Source organism: Salmo salar, chromosome ssa04, assembly GCF_905237065.1.
Source record: "Salmo salar chromosome ssa04, Ssal_v3.1, whole genome shotgun sequence".
Taxonomy (NCBI): Eukaryota; Metazoa; Chordata; class Actinopteri; order Salmoniformes; family Salmonidae; genus Salmo; species Salmo salar.
The window spans coordinates 20,928,045-20,946,422 of record NC_059445.1 but is presented as its reverse complement, the minus strand read 5'-3'; the positions used below and the strand labels follow the sequence as shown (position 1 = coordinate 20,946,422).

The following is an 18,378-nucleotide window of genomic DNA, read 5'->3' as shown; positions in this document are numbered from 1 at the left end:
GTGCTGCCAATATGTTTTATTAGTGAGTCATGATGACAGATATTGGCCATTGACATAATGTTCCACTTTTTCCAACAAGACTTCATTTACTTTACTGGGTACCTCCCTGCCAACCTGTCCCTGCTGGCATTCATGGAATAATCGTGTCACGTAGGAGTGGGTTTCCCTTCAAATCAGATGCGCGCTGGATGAAACCATTGCCCCAAGAAGTGGATAAACTGTCAAAGAAAACTGTTCATGCTATCTAAAGATTTGCTTTCAGGTTCAGCAGCAACATGATCACAATATATTTTCATGTTCTTTAGTTAGAAAGGTAATTCAATTGACACTGCATTTAATACCCCCCCACGGAAGCAGAAAATGGGTCGTTCCAAAAATGGCGGCGGTTTCTGGTAGTGTGAAGTGAAACTTTCAAAATATTGCTGGTAAAACATAGCTATTCTTTAATCCATTTTGAGGATTATCGTCGAACAGATATTGAAGAAATTATTGTTGGACTACTGCTGTACCCGACGCCAAGCAACACGATCGAATGACGTCGTTTCTTTGAGTATTTGGAGATCGCGAACGGTGGGCTTTCCTCAAAGTTGACGGTAGCAAGAGTGCCTTTCATTGAATGTGATCATACCGATTGTTGTTGTCATCTCTACACGGAACTCAAACAACCCGTTAAGGCTAGCCAGTCCGTAAAATTACGTTGGATTCTTCTTTTACCGGTTAATTTCACTCAACCAGATTGCCTTGTTTGTATATTGGGGTCAGGGCTCCCGTGCCCGTTTTACGTCATCCGTCACCAACACATAGGTTGATGCCCGTCAATGTTGTGTGCCCTGTCGCAACGAATTTCTTGATTTGCTAGCAGCATAACGTACTTAATTGTACCCGCTAACTTGCTTTATAATGTGATAGCCAGTCTGCGTGCTGTGCCTAACTATAGCTGGTTGACAACAGTATTAGTGTTGGTCAGCTGATGGCAATCCATCAATCAAGATAGCTAGGGTGCGTTCAGCAGGGCACAATGTTGTGGAACGTTACAAACATGCCTCTCTGACATGTAGAATAAGGAACCCCGACGACAGATATCAACAGGGGGTCAGCTCCCACCCAGCCCAGTCAAAGCTGTTCTTTGTCCTGGGACCACACTGGTGGAACAAGCTTCCCCCTAATGTCAGGACAGCGGAGTCCCTGCCCATCTTCAGTAAATTTATTTGAAACCCTACCTCATCAAGAGTATCTTAAATAAGAAAACAATTCCCTGCAATAGTCTTTTCCTACTAGCACTGACTTTGTTGATAACTACTTTGAGGGAAAATGTACTTACTATGACTGTGGTATGTTGTCTCACCTAAATATCTTAAGATAATTGTAAGTCTCTCTGGATAAGAGCATCTGCAAAATGACTAAAATGTAATAAAATAGATCTATTAATGTTATTTCTAACTGCAACGTTCCACAACGTTTGCCTACTGAATGTGGCCCATGTTTAATGAATAGGCAAAGATGTAGCCAAGATAGCAAGTGGCTGAAGTAACTTAGGCCTGATCAGGATTTAGCTCGAGTCTGGTTTATCAAAGCCTAAAATGTATGTAGTAGAGCTTGGCCAATAAACCGAGACATATCAAATTTTAACACCGACCGTACCGATCACTTATCGCAGGCATTTTGCTGATACCGTTCATTACGATAAGTAGCCTATTCTAGAGAAATGTGAAGTTTGAAATTACATAAGTTTGCTAATATTGGTGAATATAATGGGACAATTGATGGCTACAATCATCGAACTAGTAGTAGTTGAAAGGATAGTTTTAAAAAAAACTGGTGCACAATGTTATAAACTTATTGTTCTATTTATCGTTATTGCATCAATTCAGGCATTTTATTGCGATATGGATTTTTGTCCCTATCGCCCAGCTCTAGTATGTAGTATCATGGTGGAACAATGCGATATTTTAGTGCTCACATATAACTGTCAATTCTGTCTTGTGTGATAACGCTAGATTATAGTCTAGAAAATGATTTCCCATTTAATATTTGATCAGCCTGCCTGTTCATTTATCAGTTTGTGTGGATCTACTTTGTATCCTGTCAGTTTCAAGTACATTTTTTTCTCAAATGATCTATGTTCAGTAAACTGATGACATTTGACATTGACAGCTCACTTTTCCCTCCATCTGATTGACAGCGGTCCTGGCAAATCAATGGACAAGCTTCAGGACCTCAGCCAATCCGAGTTGGAGGATTTGCTGGACAATACAGAGCGGGTGGAGTCCATGGCATTGGAATCTGATGAGGTAAGCGATCACGTCTTTGCTTTGTCTTATTGTCTGTCTATTGTGTCTTGTATAGATTGAGATGTAGCCTGGTCCCAGATCTGTTTGTGCTCTAACCAACTCCTATGGTCATCTATTATTGTCATACACCATGTTAGGCATGACACTGACCACAGGAGTTTGCAAGACGGCATAAAACCGATCTGGGACCATGCTAGTCGAGATGCGCCGCTCTTACTGAAATGCCTCTAATGTTTTGTATCTGAGTAAGGGATAATGAATAGCCAAGCTTTGTCTATAGGCCTATCTCTGAGCTTAGACCTTGCTTTTTCTGTCAGGTCACACAACTTGGCTATTACTCAATGTAACCCCTAGATGAATGATTAATCTGAGGATAGACATCTAGGTCTCATCTCACTCTGACCAGTAGCAATGTCCAGGCTCATCCTGCCCTCAGCTGTTTTTTTTTTTTTTTTTTACAAGGTCATATTGACTTATTCTCTTCCACCTTTGTCCATAGGTCCAAAACACTAACCATTGAGGTTCATCTGTTTGTCTTCACTCTTCACATGGGGAGTTATGTTCGCTAGATGCAAAATGACCTGTTCCCGGCCAACTCGTCTCGTTAGTTAAGCCGTGTTAAGTTGCTGCCGTCTTGGCTAGCCAGGTCTGCCTAAAAAAAAAAAAAAATCCTGATCTCAAGCAGGGGACTTCCTTTTTAAATAAAGTTGAGAGAAAAAACATGGATAGAAACACATCACCAGGCAAACCTGTCCTTGTCATAGTGTAAACGGTGTCCGTGTGCTAGCTTAGCATATAGCGGGGCCTCTCTCTGACTACCCTCTGACTGGGCTTGAACCTCTACCTCGCCAACACACGTGAACGCCAGCATGACAACGTACGAACCAGTCGAGCTATAGAGAAGGATCCAATTGGGTAGCGCCGTTGGCAACATTTCAAGCTAGCTGCCGTGTGAGCTCACGGCACGTTCTTATCTCCGTTACACTAGCATGGCCGGGACACTGGTCTCAGAAGAGAGGACCTGGCAGCTTCTGTCAAACACAGACTGATACTGTATGGCAATGTCATCACTCAACGTATTGCCGTGATCTACCAATCACAGAGCCGCGTAGAGGAGGCGAGAGTAGTGCCCTGAGCAGGACTTGAACCCGGGTCGCCTGACCCCAAGACGAACGCACTATCCACAATCCTTAAAAACGTTATCCCAAATGGGAGAGATCTTAACATGCTGATCAAGGCTAGGGTCGTTTATGAGAATTAGCTAGCTATGTAAGTTGACGTCCGGTCACTACGATATCTGTTGTACATGGTCCCGGTCAAAAATACATTAAAAGAAATACAATGTATTATTGACTTGTCTTCTTCCTCGTCTGTAGATTCAGAACATTCAGCTGGAGAGGGAGATGGCACTGGCCTCCAACCGTAACCTGGCAGAGCAGAACCTGGACATGAAGCCTCGCCTGGAGAGACAGAGAGAACATCTGGTGGAGAGATACTCCGAACTGGAGGGAGTCAGAGAGGCCTACAGACAACACTGTGATCAGAAAGGTAAGGGATGGAGGGAGTCAGAGAGACCTGCAGACAACACTGTGATCAGAAAGGTAAGGGATAGATGGAGGGAGTCAGAGAGACCTACAGACAACACTGTGATCAGAAAGGTAAGGGATAGATGGAGGGAGTCAGAGAGACCTACAGACAACACTGTGATCAGAAAGGTAAGGGATAGATGGAGGGAGTCAGAGAGACCTACAGACAACACTGTGATCAGAAAGGTAAGGGATAGATGGAGGGAGTCAGAGAGACCTACAGACAACACTGTGGCCAGAAAGGTGAGGGATAGATGGAGGGAGGGATGGAGGGAGTCAGAGAGACCTACAGACAACACTGTGATCAGAAAGGTAAGGGATGGAGGGAGTCAGAGAGACCTGCAGACAACACTGTGACCAGAAAGGTAAGGGATAGATGGAGGGAGGGATGGAGGGAGTCAGAGAGACCTACTGACAACACTGTGATCAGAAAGGTAAGGGATAGATGGAGGGAGTCAGAGAGACCTACAGACAACACTGTGACCAGAAAGGTGAGGGATAGATGGATGGAGGGAGTCAGAGAGACCTACAGACAACACTGTGATCAGAAAGGTAAGGGATAGATGGATGGAGGGAGTCAGAGAGACCTACAGACAACACTGTGATCAGAAAGGTACGGGATAGAGAGAGGGAGTCAGAGAGACCTACAGACAACACTGTGACCAGAAAGGTGAGGGATGGAAGGAGTCAGAGAGACCTACAGACAACACTGTGACCAGAAAGGTGAGGGATAGATGGAGGGAGTCAGAGAGACCTACAGACAACACTGTGATCAGAAAGGTAAGGGATAGATGGATGGAGGGAGTCAGAGAGACCTACAGACAACACTGTGACCAGAAAGGTACGGGATAGATGGATGGAGGGAGGGAGTCAGAGAGACCTACAGACAACACTGTGATCAGAAAGGTAAGGGATAGAGAGAGGGAGTCAGAGAGACCTACAGACAACACTGTGATCAGAAAGGTACGGGATAGAGAGAGGGAGTCAGAGAGACCTACAGACAACACTGTGACCAGAAAGGTGAGGGATGGAAGGAGTCAGAGAGACCTACAGACAACACTGTGACCAGAAAGGTGAGGGATAGATGGATGGAGGGAGTCAGAGAGACCTACAGACAACACTGTGATCAGAAAGGTAAGGGATAGATGGATGGAGGGAGTCAGAGAGACCTACAGACAACACTGTGACCAGAAAGGTACGGGATAGAGAGAGGGAGTCAGAGAGACCTACAGACAACACTGTGACCAGAAAGGTACGGGATAGAGAGAGGGAGTCAGAGAGACCTACAGACAACACTGTGACCAGAAAGGTGAGGGATGGAAGGAGTCAGAGAGACCTGCAGACAACACTGTGACCAGGGATGAGATGGGAGGTTATTGATGGATGATGGAGTGACAGATGAAGAAAAGCAACCTAATAGAGGAAGAGAGAGGGAGGATATGGAAATAGAAATAACAAGATGGAGGGAGACACAGGCAGATGTGGCAGGAACAGACTTTGGAGAGAGAGTTTGTAGTGTAGGGGTAGATGTTGTGTGGCCTGTTCAGATCCTGGACACTCAGTTGGTCTCTACTAGTCAAACACAGTGTCTGTGTCACCTGTATAGTGCACTACTTAGGTAGTATAGGGAATAGGGTGCCATTTGGTACTAAGCCTTGGTCTCTACTGGTCAAACATAGACAGACAGACCCCCCCCTCCAGGCTTCCAGATCTGGCCTGTCTGTCTGTCTGCCAGGGTCTCCCTGGATACCATCGCATCAGCTCCCATTCCACTGCCGTCGGCGCTTTTTCAGGAAGCAGAACAGGCCATGTGATCTGTGTACATGCGCTCCTGCAGCCATGTTTTGTAAGCTTTTCATGAGAAGCTGTGTTTGACGGTGTCGGTTTGCAAGGCTGGAATTGGTGTCTGTTGTAAAGTCTGTTATTATAGTTATGTTTTTCCTGAAGGTGATTAGGTAATATGGAATGCATTGTTATTTCACCCCTAAATCATTCCTAGTGATTCACTTTGACTGGGTTTTAACCTTTACTCAACCAGCATAATTGTGGGAGCTTGCCTTCAATGAGAAGTCTACCAGAGGTATTTGAAGATGCATGAAAGTAGATTGTCCTGTTGCGTGTGTATCCGTGTGTATCCAACATTGAGCTTCATGGCTGAGCTTCCTGAGATTACTTTGTTCTCATTTTTAAATGCGTTTAATAGGCTTGGGCGGTATCCAGATGTTCATACCGTCCTTCTCTCGTCCTGGGATTTACGGTGTTACCTGCATGGCACAGAAGGGGGTGCTAAAAATGCAAGAAAAGCCCATTGGGAGTCTTATTACCAGAATGCTAACAGAATTAGCACAAACTAATAGTGAAATCACATAGACGCTGTTAGCTAAATGCTAACATGCGAAACGAACCTTATTGCAAATTCAGCTCATAAAGTTATACAAGCATAGTTGGTGACTAACGATGTTGTTTTTGGAGAGTGGACTTTTACGAGAGAAATTGTTCAAATGGACCAAGTTGCGGTGCATGCTTTTCTGATGGAAGAGCAGCATGTGTACATGGAGCAGATGGGAGGAGAAGGAAAAACTATAGTAGGAAGCACACGCGGAAAAATACGTCAAACATTTAGTCGTGAATTGCATACAATTGTAACTTCATCACCTCTTGTGTGCCGCATAACTGAGATTCCTATAGATATCGAAACGCTACGGACTCACTAGCTCGCTTTCTCCCGTTGTGCTATTTATAAACAAACACATGACTGGCTCAACTGTTCTGGGGAACTACGGTGAACTTCATAATGTGACCGGTGAAATGAAGAACGCAATCTCCTAACGTATTGCACAAGTTGACTGCAGGTATTTACTTAAGTAGATACAAATATTGAAAAACTTAAAATACATAGTTTTGACGCTATTAATAAAAAATAAAAATAAATGCTTTTTCCAAATACCCCGGTATACGGTATATACAGTATACCGCCCAAGCCTAGTGTTTAATAACAGGCGTGAAGCATTGTGTTGTCAGTGTCTACTGGGACTTAGAAGCTTGGCATGACATTGGTGTGTGGGAGGTGTTTATTTGTCCTTTCTCTTTCTTTCTCCCTCTTTCTCCCTTTTTCTCTTACACTCCCTCCCTCTATATTGGTGTCTTACTGGCTATCTCTCTCACTGTCTCTCTCCATTTCTGCCCCCTCTCTTTTATTCTCTTGTTCTCCGTCTCTTCCATTCTCTGCCTCACTCACTCCCCCCTCTCCCAGATGGCATCATGGGGCAGGCATCACCGGAGGGGTTGTTCTCCAAACTTCAGACAGAGGGCGCCAGCACGGAGACGGAGTCAGAGGTGAGAGGCCGCAGTGACAGACTTCTCAGGCGGAAAATGAAACCGACGGATGATATTGATGACGAGTATGGGAGACGTGTATCCATCCTAAAACACAGGACCAATGACGACAAAATGATCAGCTTATCTCTTACTCTATTCAACGCCGTGCAGAGGACCAGCAGTTGGAATCAGACGATGATAATAAATAAATAATACATTTTCAGACATTGTCAATAAAGTGTGTCCATATTTACCCCCATCCCTCTCTCCCCTTTTAACTCTCGCTCTGTTTCTTTTTCTCTCTCATCATCTCTCTCCCCATCAGTCCCTGGCAGATGAGTTTCTGGACGGCCAGCTGTCTCTGGACTCGTTCCTTGACCGTTTCCTCTCCCTCCGCTCCCTCGCTCACAAAAGACGAGTGCGGATAGAGAAGCTGCAGGAAATCCTGCGCCAGAAGAAGGAGACCGCCGCGGGCGACGCCTCCACCGGCTCCATGACGTCACAAACGAGCGGCAATCAAGACCCAGCGACGACACAGTCATCGCCATGGAATCATCATCATCCTCAGCAACAACAACCGCAGCAGAATTCCAATCCCAACAACCACGCTAGTTTCCAAAACGGCCCCGGTTCCGCCCTACCTTACACCCCATACCCCGTCTCCCCTCCTAACCCGACAGCCACCTCTGCAGTATCAGGCCCAGGCCCGTCCATTCCCCCAGGTCAATTTCCTCCCTACCCCAGCCCCGGCTCACCTTTCACCTCAGCGGCGGGCTACTCAGCCCGTCCTGCTTTTGGGCCTCCGGCCACTGCCTGCCCATACCCCACCCAGCCTACGTTCCCTGGTGTCCCCGGCTCAGGGTCTGCGTTCGGGCAATACAGTGCCCCCAACACCGCCCCCTACCCCTCTGCGTACACCTACGGTGGGGTTGGGGGGTATAGCTACCCCACGGGCCCTGCTCTGCCCAACTCTCAGTCCCCCACAGGCAGGCCGCAGTACAGGCCCGGGTTTGGAGTGCCACAGCCCTACTCCTGAACCTCCCTCTACTCTCACCCCGTCACTCCTCTCCCACCACACATTCTCCAGTCTCTCTCTCATTCACTCTTTTTTTCCCTGACTCTTTACCTCTCCCTCTCTCGATCTGCCTCTCTCTCTCGATCTGCCTCTCTCTCTCGATCTGCCTCTCTCTCTCTCTCGATCTGCCTCTCTCTCGATCTGCCTCTCTCTCGATCTGCCTCTCTCTCGATCTGCCTCTCTCTCGATCTGCCTCTCTCTCGATCTGCCTCTTCTCTCTCTCGATCTGTTCTCTCTCTCGATCTGCCTCTCTCTCTCTCTCTCTCGTCTCTCTCTCTCTCTCGATCTGCCTCTCTCTCTATCTGCCTCTCTCTCTCTCTCTCTCTCTCGATCTGCCTCTCTATCTGCCTCTCTCTCTCTCTCTCTCTCTCTCGATCTGCCTCTCTCTCTCTCTCTCTCTCTCTCTCTCTCTCGATCTGCCTCTCTCTCGATCTGCCTCTCTCTCGATCTGCCTCTCTCTCTCTCTCGATCTGCCTCTCTCTCGATCTGCCTCTCTCTCTCTCTCGATCTGCCTCTCTCTCGATCTGCCTCTCTCTCTCTCTCGATCTGCCTCTCTCTCTCTCTCGATCTGCCTCTCTCTCTCTCTCTCTCGATCTGCCTCTCGATCTGCCTCTCTCTCTCTCTCTCTCGATCTGCCTCTCGATCTGCCTCTCTCTCTCTCTCTCTCGATCTGCCTCTCGATCTGCCTCTCTCTCTCTCTCTCGATCTGCCTCTCTCTCTCTCTCTCGATCTGCCTCTCTCTCTCTCTCTCTCTCGATCTCTCTCGATCTGCCTCTCTCTCTCTCTCTCTCGATCTCTCTCGATCTGCCTCTCTCTCTCTCTCGATCTGCCTCTCTCTCTCTCTCGATCTGCCTCTCTCTCTCTCTCTCTCTCGATCTGCCTCTCGATCTGCCTCTCTCTCTCTCGATCTGCCTCTCTCTCTCTCTCTCTCGATCTGCCTCTCGATCTGCCTCTCTCTCTCTCTCTCTCGATCTGCCTCTCGATCTGCCTCTCTCTCTCTCTCTCGATCTGCCTCTCTCTCTCTCGATCTGCCTCTCTCTCTCTCTCTCTCTCTCGATCTCTCTCGATCTGCCTCTCTCTCTCTCTCTCTCGATCTCTCTCGATCTGCTCTCTCTCTCTCTCTCGATCTGCCTCTCTCTCTCTCTCTATCTGTCTCTCTCTCTCTCTCTCTCTCTCTCTCTCTCGATCTGCCTCTCTCTCTCTCTCTCTCTCTCTCGATCTGCCTCTCTCTCGCTCTCTCTCTCTCTCTCTCTCGATCTGCCTCTTCTCCTCCCCCTCCCCTCCTGTCATTCAAGTGCATAACTGTCTCAGGACCTCCCCTTGTGCTCCAATGTGTTAGAAACACTCTCCCATTGGCTGTCGGCCCCTTCTCTCTCGCTCTCTCTCTCTCTCTCTCTCTCCCCTCTCTCTCCACCTATTGGCTATCAGCCTTTTTACTCTTCTCCCTCCCTTTGTGGAATACTGAGCCAATCAACAAGACCTTGGCCATGTACGTTTCAGATAGAAATGGAGCTGACGTGACTCTTTATTCGACATGTCAGAGAGCCATGTTCTACATAAAATATATCTACACATCATGTATTCCTTATCAATGGTTTCACCCTGTAGCACAAGTCCCTTGTGGCACTGTGTTCGGTATATGCATTAGAGTACATTTGACTTGTTCTAACACCCATATCATTCTACACCAATGTCAGATTACATGTGTTGATCATATTCGTTCGTATATGATGATAACTCAATACCCACCCGAACCAAAACGTTTTCCAGGTGCAGTTTTGTTCAGGAATTCTGTTCTGTAAACTCTTTCTTGCTCTTCATTCTGGTTAGAAAGTACTTAAGACAATACTAAAGAAGGAAAATCCTATGAAGTCATAGCTACTCTAGGATCTGACCATGTAATTGTATTCATTATGATCTAAAAGGCTAAACTGATCCAATATCAGCACACTTTCTCTGAGAGGCTTTATGAATGCGGGCCCTGATCAGTGGTCGTTTTGGAGACTTCAATAACCCTGTCTTCTTCCTTATTCACCTGGCTGTGCATGTATGATGTTTGTTTCTTAGCCAAATCTGGACATCTTTACAGTTGTAGGATCTTAATTTGACCAGTTTTTCACAGCAGGAAAATAATCCTGCCGCAAAACGACGTGAATTATTGTGTGGATTATAATTAATGGAGGTTTTTAGGGGTTGATTTAAAAATAAATTTAAATAAATTTAAAATTTAAAATTGTCAGGGCGAATCAAGTCTGAAATTACAAACTTTAAAATACTTCTTTCAACCTTGAATACACTACAAGTTTGCATTTTCTGCTGTGCAGGGTGATCAAATTAAGAACCTACATCTGTATGTCCTACAAGTTTAGCTTCCAAGTCTTTTCTTTCGTGGCAGAATGTTTTGGTTGGTTGTTTAGGTATTGAGATGCCTATTGACAATGATGTCGTTGTTTACAGAATCATATCTGTATTCTCTGTCGAGGATCATGCCTGTTTCTCTGGTATCTCCGTTTTTCTCTCCCTCCCACACGCTATAACTTCACACTCCGTTTCGTCCCCCCGTCCCTGAGGGCTCACTTGGCGTTAAACTCACCTCTCGTCTTTCTCTCCTTCCCTCTCAACTCACTCTCTATTTCACCCACTCTCCTTCTCCAAAATCTGCCTGTTGACATGAACTGATGCTTGACAATGATTGCAATGAGGAAATTGTTTATTTCTGTAAGTTCACTTCCAGTGAGAATGTGATTTGTATAAATGATTAAAGAGATGTTATTGATAACAAGGGACTAATGGTCTGCACCCAAAATGGAACACTATTCCCTTAGGGCTCTGGTCAAAAGTAGTGCACTATGTAGGGGAAGTGGGTGCCATTTGGGACTGATATGCCTGCTTTAGCTTAGAAAGCACAGGATGAGAGAGCTGTGACGGGGTACTACAAAGATTCATACCGCCTTCATGACGGCTCATACAGCATTCATAGACACTTATGTCATCTTAGTCATGAGCGCTTCAACCCTAATCAGTGGTCTTAAACAGAGTGTTACTACATTGGTTGCCACCATGCTCTATGAAGGCGTTATGTAGCGCCTATGTAGGGCCTCTTCATCAGGTTAACTGGTTGGAATGACTGGTCTATGACCAGGGGGCAGTGTCTTACTGGTATTATCACACTACACTGTTCCAAATAGCACCCTACCCCCTACAGAATGCACTACTTTTGACCAGAGCCCTATGGGCAAGGAATAGGGTTCCGTTTGGGACGTGACTAAAGGAAGAAAAGACGAGTCAGAAATTGTGTTTTAGAAGCCCAACGGAGATACGCAGCATTAATAAGGGGGAAATAAAAATACAAGCTTGGAGCTTGTTTTAAGTTTATTTTTTTTATTTTTTTGTGAATATTATTAAACACTGAACTTGATCTAAGAGCTGTGTTCTGACTCGTACTTTGAAAATCTATTTTCTTTTTTATCTACTTATCTTTTATTTTCTCTCGTGTTTGGGAGAGGAAGAAAACAATACTACGGTAACTGCCTGATGCGGGGCGAAAGTTAGTTTTCACTGTTCTTACTCCAATTGCATCAAGGACGATTCAAGTCGGATAGAACTTGATTGAGTTTAATTGATTTGATCTAAAAGGCGTGGGCTTTGCTTGTGTTGTCTCAAACAGAGCTTACTATCAGGCCTTCCTTCCCGCTCTCTGATTGTGATTATCTTTTTCTGGTGTGGGCTGAGAAGACCGAACCAGGGAGATGACACAGAAGAGAGAGCGACGGACCTCTGGGGGGGAAAGGAGGGCACTGGAGGAAAACTCCCACATAACCGATCAAATATTCCTACTCGGTGATTATTTTGATCAATCAATTGTTGTGGAACGATTTCTGTAGCCTATAATGTATGTGAAGTCAAAGTGTAGTAGTCACCGATCTACCGTACAGTAGGCGTAATTGTACAGTTACTGATAGATAAACGGAGACTACATCATTTCAAATCCATACTGTTAACAGAACGATTTATGCAATTTGATAATTTGAGAAATTATACATTTTTTTGTCAAACAACTCTTCGGGGGGAGGAGGTGGGGAAAGCGGGATGGTCCTAGGTTGTTTCGAATATTCAAAGTACGGAGAGAAGTGTCTCATTGAGAGAAAACAGGAGGAGGATAATTTTTACGGGGCTTTCTACACATCTACGGCTCGGTAAACCAGATACTAAAGATAAGAGAAAACGAGAGCGATAGAGGGTGGGAGTGGACGGGTGTGAACGAACAGAAAAGTTGAGTAATGGTTGAATTAAGAGAAGAAAAGAAAACATGAATTATGTACAGCGCCTTCAGAAAGTATTCATACCCCCATTACTTTTTCCACATTTTTTTGTGTTACAGACAGAAATGTAAATGCGTAACATTTTCGACGTTTTTGTCGCTAGCCTACACACAATACCCCATAATGTCAAAACAGATTTTTTTTTTTTACTATTAGTAAAAAATGAAAAGCTGAAATGTCTTGAGTCAATAAATATTCAACCCTTTGCTATGACAAGTCTAAATAAATACACGAGTAAAAATGGTCTTAACAAGTCACATAGGTTGCATTGACTCACTCTGTGTGCAATAATAGTGTTTGACATGATTTTTGAATTACTACTTCATCTCTGTACCCCACACATTCAATTATCGGTAAGGTCACTCAAACACATATTCAACCACAAAGACCAGGGAGAATTTTCCAATGCCTCGCAAAGAAGGGCAACTATTAGTAGATGGGTAAAAAAAAAAAAAAAAAATCAGACATTGAATATCCCTTTGAGCATGGTGAAGTTATTAATTACACTGTGGATGGTGTATCAACACACCGAGTCACTACACAGATACAGGCGTCCTTCCTAACTCAGTTACAGAGTTGAATGTCTGTGATAGGAGAAAACTGAAGATGGATTAACATTGTAGTTGCTCCACAATACTAACTTAATTGACAACGAGTGAAAAGAAGGAAGCCTGTACAGAATACAAATATTTCAAAACATACATCCTGTTTGCAACAAGGCACTAAAGTAATACTGAAAAAGAAAAAATGGCAAAGCAATTAACTTTTTGTCCTGAATACAAAGTGTTATGTTTGGAGCAAATCCAGTACAACTGAGTACCACTCTCCATATTTTCAAGCATAGTGGTGGCTGCATCATGTTATGGGTATGCTTGTAATTGTTAAGGACTGGGGAGTTTTTCAGGATAAAAAATAAACAGAATGGATCTAAGCACAGGCAAAATCCTAGAGGAAAACCTGGTTCAGTCTGCTTTCCACCAGACACTGGGAGATGAATTCCCCTTTCATCAGGACAATAACCTAAAACACAAGGCCAAATCTACACTAGAGTTGTTTTACCAAGAAGACAGTGAATGTTCCTGAGTGACCGAGTTACAGTTTTCACTTAAATCTACTTCAAAATCTATGGCAAGACCTGAAAATGGTTGTCTAGCAATGATCAACAACCAAGTTGACAGCTTGAAGAATTTTGAAAAGAATAATGGGCAAATGTTTCACAAACAAGGTGTGGAAAGCTCTTAGAGACTTACCCTGAAAGACTCTCAGCTGTAATCGCTGGTGCTTTTACAAAGTATTGACTCGGGTGTGAATATTATGTGAATTTTTGTATTTCATTTTCAATAAATTAGCAACAATTTCAACAACAACAAAAAATCTCAATTTGTCAGTGTAGGGTATTGTGTGTAGATGGCTGAAAAGTAATCCATTTTGAATTTCTCCTGTAACACGACAAAATGTGAAACAAGTCAAGGGGTATAAATACTTTCTGAAGGCACTGTAGGATAATAAACAATATAATAATAATAATATGGTTATTAAATAGCATATTAATTAATGTAATATGGTCATTTAGCAGAAGCTTTAATCCACAGCTAATGTATGAAGTTACAGTTAAAAACTAAGGTTGTACACAACAATATCCACAAATTAACAACAGATTTATAATATCCCCCTTAAATTCTCTAAATTCCCAAGCAATAATTAATACATAGTGTACAGGTAACTGCCAAATTAAAGAAAACACTTGAGTAAATGAGGGATACAAAGCATATTGAAAGCAGGTGCTTCCACACAGGATGCTTCCTGAGTATTATAAGTAGTTAGCATCCTATCATGCTTAGCGTCATTTATTAAAATGCCCAGTTGCCCAAATATTTTGGCTACCATGGCTAGAAGAATAGATCTCAGTGACTTTGAAAGAGGAGTCTCAAAGAAGCATGCTGTAGGGGGTTCAAAGTGTGTGTGTGTCAGTCAGTCAACCCAATTGAACACTTATGGGAGATTCTGGAGCGGTGCCTGAGACAGCATTTTCCACCACCATCAACAAAACACAGAATGATGGAATTGATGGTCTAAGGATGGTGTCGCATCCCTCCAGTTCCAGACAGAATCTATGCCAAGGTGCGTTGAAGCCGTTCTGCCGGCTCGTGGTGGCCCAACACCCTATTAACCCTTTATGTTGGTGTTTCCTTCATTTTGGCAGTTACCTGTAGATGAGGCCTATACAGGAATCAAACTCATAATAGGGATATTGCTGCAAACAACTGGTGTACCTGGCAGTGGTGTGTACCATGACCTATTGGAGAACACATACACACAAGCACACAAACACACACGGGGGTGTGAAAGCACACACACACACACACACACACACACACACAGGCACACACACAGGCACACAAACACACACTTCACTGTTGGAAGCTGTGTGAAAATCAGGCTCATGATTGATTCAACCAAAATCTTTAAATATGAAAGATTATCATTTTTCTTTCCGCCTCTCCCTCCCACTTATCCTCCACTCTTCTTCATTTCACTTCTTTCTTTTCTTTTTCTCTCTCTCTTTTTGTAACTGTCTTTGAAGTGAGGAAGTTTGCAGAAACTCTTGCAGACAGAAAGCAGCAAACGCCAAAGATGAAGAGAAGGCTGTATGGATAGAAAAAGAGAGGGTGGGGAGAAAGGAGAGCGACGCGTTTACACTTCTGCACCGTTTCCTCTCTCTTCAGTCTTTCTGTCGTTTTTGCATGCGTTGTCTCTCTTCTCTTCTTCTCTCCCCAGTTTTTCTCAACCTGTTCATCTCCAGAATGGATGGAAGGCTAGTACTTACCATCCTGGCCCTGTGTGTAATGAATGTCGGTAAGTCTTTATTTAAATACAGTCTTGTGTTTTCGGTGAGTCCATTACGACACACAATGTTCTCATGTTCTGATATGCTATTCTGACAATGACAGTTGAACTTGAAGCAGCAGAATTGTAGTCATTTGTTGCGTCCAGAATTACTCCCTATTACCTATCAGAGATGGGCAGTATTTCTGTTACATGTATTTGAAATACGTATTTCAATTACTTCGGAGTATTTTAAAATGTGTATTACACTGGGCTAAACTCCAATGTATTTTCTAACAAGATACTTTCGAGAGCTGTAATTTGTATTTTCAAAATACTTTTGTATACAATTTGATTTATAGCGGTACACAATTTTTTGCCCCCCTTTCTCCCTGCATTGGTATCAGAAGATTGATGGCACTATGGTGTACTAAGAGCATCTGCTAGATTAATTAAATATAAATGTATATGTCAAATTGTACAATTGCAAAGGATGCTGAGTATTATTCTAATGAAGTCCAACCCAAAACAAGGCCAATAATAATACCAGGTGTACTTTGCAGTTAATTTTGGTATGTTCATTTTCACATATTTATTTACATTTTGGTAATTGAGCAGACACTTATACAGAGTGACTTACAGTCAGTACATTCAACTAAAGTAGATAAACAACAACATATCAAAGAAAATAAATGTGTATTTTTCACACTTCGTAAACAACAGGTGTAGAGTAACAGTGAAATGCTTCCTTACGGGTCCTTTTCCAACAATGCAGAGTTAAAGATTAAAAATATATAAATAAAGAAAATAAAGAGTGACACGAGGAATAAATACACTGTGAATAATGAATAACAATAACAAGTAAAAAATATCATGGCTATATAGGGAGTACCAGTACCGAGTCGATGTGCAGGTGGTACGAGGCAATTGAGAAACAGTGCATTCAGAAACTATTCAGACCCCTTGACTTTCTCCAAATGTTGTTACGTTACAGCCTTATTCTAAAATGTCTTAAAAATATTTCTTTCCCCGTCAATCTACACACAAATATCATATTTCATAAGTATTCAGACCCTTTACCCAGTACTTTGTTGAAGCACATTTGGCAGCGATTACAGCCTCAAGTCTTCTTGGGTATGACGCTACAAGCTTGGCACACCTGTATTTGGGGAGTTTCTCACATTCTTCCCTGAAGATCCTCTCAAGCTCTGTCAGATTGGATGGGGAGCGTTGCTGCACAGCTATTTTCAGGTCTCTCCATTGATGTTCAATCGGGTTCAAATCTGGGCTTTGGCTAGGCCACTCAAGGGCATTCAGAGACTTGTCCCACAGCCACTCCTGCATTGTCTTGGCTGTGTGTTTAGGGTTGTTATCCTGTTGGAAGATGAACCTTCGCCCCAGTCTGAGGTCCTGAGCACTCTGGAGCAGGTTTTTATCAAGGATCTTTCTGTTCTTTGATCCGTTCATCTTTCCCTCGATCCTGACTAGTCTCCCAGTCCCTACATTTGCAAACATTTCTAAAAACCTGTTTTTCGCTTTTTCATTATGGAGTATTGTGTGTAGATTGATGAGGATTTTTATTTATTTAATCAATTTTAGAATAAGGCTGTAACGTAACAAAATGTGGAAAAAGGGAAAGGGTTTGAATACTTTCCGAATGCACTGTAGCCATGTACATACAGGTAGAGTGACAAGGCAACAGGATCACAGTCACATAAAACATTTCTGTAACTGTTACTGAGAATGCTGTTGCTGTTCATGCCGGCTACTTGCAAATGTATTTCTGTATTTTAAAATACAAAGTACATGTATTTTAATGAAATACCTTTTCAAAACACAAGTATTTTGTAGTTTATTTTGATACATTGATGTTTATGGCATTCATTTTTGCCCATCCCTGTTCCCTATGGGCACTGCTTAAAGGTAGTTCACTATAAGGAATATGATACCATTTGTTGTTGTAGTAGTAGTAGTAGTAGTAGTAGTAGTAGTAGTAGTAGTAGTAGTAGTAGTAGTAGTATTAGTAGTAGTAGTAGTAGTAGTAGTAGTAGTAGTAGTAGTAGTAGTAGTAGTAGTATCAGTATTAGTATTAGTAGTAGTAGTAGTAGTAGTAACTGGGGTTAACCTTTGAATATTATCCATTGATCTGATAATTACCCTTATGACCTCCTCTCTCAGTAGAGGGTGAGCATTTCTACTTCCTTAATTTGTTGGATTAATTGATAGATTAGAGAGGGTTTAGTCTAATCCAGGCCAGTTTTAGTCCTCACTGCAGGCGGCCAAACATTGCCCGTTAGTCTTTTGAAAAACTGCCTCTGTGATTAATGACTACCGCATGACATGTACTATTGATTTAAAAAAATCGAATAAAATATTTTTGGTAAATATGGATTCCAAGATACCAATTTACTTTCTTTGCTGTTGTTTCCGTGTTATGACGCATTCTCTCTCTCTCTCTCTCTCTCTCTCTCTCTCTCTCTCTCTCTCTCTCTCTCGCTGTCTCTCTCTCTCTCTCTCTCCCTCTCTCTCTCATATAGTAACCATTGAAATGAGCACATTTCCCCCCCAACCTCTCACATCATCCAACTCCACTCCTGCTACCTCCGGTCCCATCACTCCCATCACTTCCTGTGAGTGTAATATCTCCACTTCCTGTTCCTCTCCGACCAAGCCCAAGTCTCTGCCACCTGCGCTGGGTGTTGTCAAGGTCAACTGGAAAGGAAAGTCCTGTAAGGGGGACATACACCTGTCTCTCCTCTTGCACCATTCCTTACCACTCTGTTTTAACAGTTTGGCTAATCATAGCCTTCAACTGGCAGAGTTGTGTGAGAGGAAGGGCTGCGAGGGCTCCCCAAAGTGGACTGAGACCCCTGCTAGGTCTGAGGGTTACCAGATCGATAGGGATGGAAGGGTTACCAATAACTCCTGTAAAACACTGAGGATCCAATGCGTAGGTGAGT

The 18,378-nt window shown here is 43.4% G+C and overlaps 2 protein-coding genes across 7 annotated transcripts in view; both read left to right on the top strand.

Moving 5' to 3' along the window:
* The first annotated feature begins 134 nt into the window (after positions 1 to 134).
* On the top strand, positions 135 to 8,424 carry LOC106602588 (vacuolar protein sorting-associated protein 37C). Of its 4 annotated transcripts, none has more exons than XM_014195308.2 (5): positions 135 to 313; positions 2,183 to 2,291; positions 3,668 to 3,839; positions 7,131 to 7,213; positions 7,521 to 8,424. In XM_014195308.2, exons 2-5 carry the CDS (start codon positions 2,199 to 2,201, stop codon positions 8,229 to 8,231), a joined length of 1,059 nt encoding a protein of 352 aa, XP_014050783.2. In that variant the 5' UTR covers positions 135 to 313; positions 2,183 to 2,198; the 3' UTR covers positions 8,232 to 8,424. The 4 variants fall into 4 exon arrangements, with proteins under 4 accessions (XP_014050783.2, XP_014050782.2, XP_014050780.2 ...); XM_014195307.2 differs by lacking the exon at positions 135 to 313 and adding an exon at positions 359 to 425; XM_014195305.2 differs by lacking the exon at positions 135 to 313 and adding an exon at positions 370 to 570 and having other exon boundaries at positions 7,521 to 8,423.
* A 6,348-nt stretch (positions 8,425 to 14,772) lies between these two features.
* LOC106602649 (T-cell surface glycoprotein CD5) overlaps positions 14,773 to 18,378 on the top strand; it is a 5,487-nt gene continuing 1,881 nt past the window's right edge. For 2 of the 3 annotated variants that reach the window (XR_006769565.1, XM_014195396.2), the window contains exons 1-2: positions 14,773 to 15,448; positions 17,956 to 18,372. Coding sequence is in view for 2 of the 3 variants with exons in the window: in XM_014195396.2 (XP_014050871.2) it covers positions 15,337 to 15,448; positions 17,956 to 18,372 (529 nt within the window). In the remaining variant the exon portion in view is untranslated. The remainder of the gene's footprint in view (positions 15,449 to 17,955; positions 18,373 to 18,378) is intronic. The other variant, XM_014195395.2, reaches the window with a different exon arrangement.

Excerpts from the sequence above, each read along its gene's own strand:
- LOC106602588 (XM_014195308.2), top strand. The coding sequence starts at position 2,199 with ATGGACAAGCTTCAGGACCTCAGCCAATCCGAGTTGGAGGATTTGCTG. Across the intron at positions 2,292-3,667 it reads TGGCATTGGAATCTGATGAG|ATTCAGAACATTCAGCTGGA; the intron begins GTAAGCGATCAC and ends CCTCGTCTGTAG. Across the intron at positions 3,840-7,130 it reads ACAACACTGTGATCAGAAAG|ATGGCATCATGGGGCAGGCA; the intron begins GTAAGGGATGGA and ends CCCCTCTCCCAG.